The sequence below is a fragment of the Nicotiana attenuata genome, chromosome 12 (genome assembly GCF_001879085.1).
Source record: "Nicotiana attenuata strain UT chromosome 12, NIATTr2, whole genome shotgun sequence".
NCBI classification, from domain to species: Eukaryota; Viridiplantae; Streptophyta; class Magnoliopsida; order Solanales; family Solanaceae; genus Nicotiana; species Nicotiana attenuata.
This window is the reverse complement of record NC_032000.1, coordinates 40,284,351-40,286,845: the sequence shown is the minus strand read 5'-3', so window position 1 is coordinate 40,286,845 and position 2,495 is coordinate 40,284,351. Positions and strand designations below refer to the sequence as shown.

General features: G+C 35.0%; 1 protein-coding gene across 1 annotated transcript in view; it reads right to left on the bottom strand.

The window, feature by feature from the left end:
* The window catches only part of LOC109235598 (syntaxin-61-like), a 9,190-nt gene extending 6,695 nt beyond the window's left edge, over positions 1-2,495 (bottom strand). Inside the window, exons 1-4 of the mRNA XM_019401775.1 lie at positions 2,137-2,495; positions 1,754-1,868; positions 928-1,551; positions 379-562 (exon numbers count right to left, since the gene is read on the bottom strand). Coding sequence (XP_019257320.1) covers positions 379-562; positions 928-1,551; positions 1,754-1,868; positions 2,137-2,213 — 1,000 coding nt within the window. The 5' untranslated portion in view covers positions 2,214-2,495. The remainder of the gene's footprint in view (positions 1-378; positions 563-927; positions 1,552-1,753; positions 1,869-2,136) is intronic.

The following is a 2,495-nucleotide window of genomic DNA, read 5'->3' as shown; positions in this document are numbered from 1 at the left end:
GGGGGGGGGGGGGGGGGGGGTTGAACAAAGGAAAAGAAAGCCCAAATAAAAATAAAGAAAAAGAAAACTAAAAAGGCATCAATTGCACAGAAAAAGCTTCATCTAGTGTAGCAACAGAAATACATTCCTACAACAATTAAGAAAACTCAACCATGTCTATCAACAATTTTTCAAATCCAAAGAGATCAAAAAAGAAAACCACAACAGCCATGAAACTATAGAATCAACAGAATGAACTCTGGAAAGCTATTATGGCTTGTTTTTATAAGGTAAATTTTTCTTTCAAAATTATGAAAGGTCAAAATAAAATTTTAGGTTTTTTCTACAATGGAAAGATAAGGTAATTATGGATAAACAAGCTTAGGTTAGCAGACTCACCAATCAAGAAAATTAGAAGAACCACAGAAGAAAGCATTTGAACAGGTCGATTATATTTCATATAATACTGAGACCGTTGTAGCTGTCGTTGCACTGCTCCATACCAACCATCGAGTTGCTTCTCATAATTTTCATCGCATCCATCAAGGCAAATCCTACTCCTCTCATAACATGTGTTGATGCCCTTTATTGAAAAATCAGATTAAGTAAGAATTAAAGGGCATCATCAATTGATGAAGGAAATAAAACTATTTACAAGATTAAAAAATCAAATCCCTTTATTCAAATTTATTTGACCTCAAAAGGTAAAACTATATGATTTTGATCATAATTCCTTGGAAATTTTATATTCAATAGTTTTACTATATTCCTTATTATAGATAGAATTCTTAATCTAGTTTTTAATTGTTCAAGTTTCATTTTCAAATAATCCACTAGTGTTAATATTAACATAAATTGTTAAATCTTGAAAAAGAGAGTCAAATTATGTCACATAAAATAGGACAGAGGGAGTCATCCATGTTGGATACTACAGAAAAAAATACACACCCTTGTCAATGGCTGAGATTGTGGCAATGTACTATCAGCTTCTTGGTGATCATCAGGATTGAATTTCAACTTCCTGTAACCATTCTTCGACCACTTCAACTTCGTTGCAGATTCCATGCAATTCAACAGCCCTTGAATACTGGGGATCTTGTGAGTGGATGGTGCAGGTTCTTTGCCGTAAATGTTATCAGCCACTGTGATCTTCCAAGCACCAACGTCAGCACAAGCACTTGCTGTCTTCCGGTGCCCTGAGAACTTCTCATCCTCAATGTGACCTGCATCCACTAAGTGAGACGAACTCTTTGAATACTCTGGCATTCCTTGCTTACGATCCTCTTCCCACAATGCTGGTTTCTGCTCTGCTTCATGAACTTTTACAAAGTTTTTCTCTGCAAAAGATGAAGAGGCCGGCGGTCCTGAGAGAAACGCAGCCAGTTCATTGAGTTCCCTCTCATCCAAGCGCACCCATTGATTCCCTTGTGAAGTAGCTGATTCATTTAGACTCTTCTCTACTTTCTTAATTTGATTGTCTATTGCAATAACAAATTCATGGTGCCTTTCTTTAGCATCATCAGTTGAAGCATTATCGTAGCTCGAACTAACTGCCCGTTCAAATTCCTCCAACTGCATTAACATCCAAAAATTCAGCTTTAATCTTTCTATTACATCCAACAATAACACTTCACATGCGAGTACACATGTAAATTAATCATTTCTTTTCAGGCCTTTGTCCTAGTGTGGAATATAAAGGATCCATATAGCCAACCCCAACTAATTTGGGATTACGATGTGCTTTTTATATTTGGGAGCGGGGGAGGGGTAGTACCTGCCATTTAGCAGTGCCAAGGGTAGTCCTTAGATCTCTGCATAGCTCATCCGAATTCCAACGACCAGAAGTATCCTTCAACGCATGAATCCATGTTCTATAAGTTGATTCCATCCTTTAAAAGGAAATCAAATAAATATTTCAATGAACATGGCAAAACCTCACAAATGAAAAACCAAGAAAGGCTTTAATCTTTGCACAGAAACATTCACACAGAACATATTTATAACTAAAATCCAATAAGAACTCTAATAAAACTAACCTAAACCTACCAATACTATTTAAAAAATTGTGTTTCAAGGAATTTTAGGGGTTTAAAAAACCTACAAAACAAATTAGAAATATTTCAGGAAAAGGGAATTACAAAGGAAATTTTAAATTACCTATCAGCAGATTCTTGAACCTCTTCTGCAGCAGAAAAGAAGGGATCTTTCTCCCACCGATCAAAATACGATCCCATATCCTCCAAAATCGAATTTTTACAAATAATTGGCAAACAAATGAGGGAAAACCCCAAAATTGAATTTAATTGACAAATACTACGGAAAATCTTCTAAGAGATTATGAATTTCTAAGCAAAATAAATCTACGAATATTGAACTAATCCAAGTATACGTTAGATTGTCATTTGCTTGTATCAAATTTAAAGTAGAAAGATGTTCTAGAAAAGTACTTGTAATTGTGATTTCACTTTATTAGTTGGGAAGATAAGATAATGGTTAGTGGTTTCCGTAAAACACAT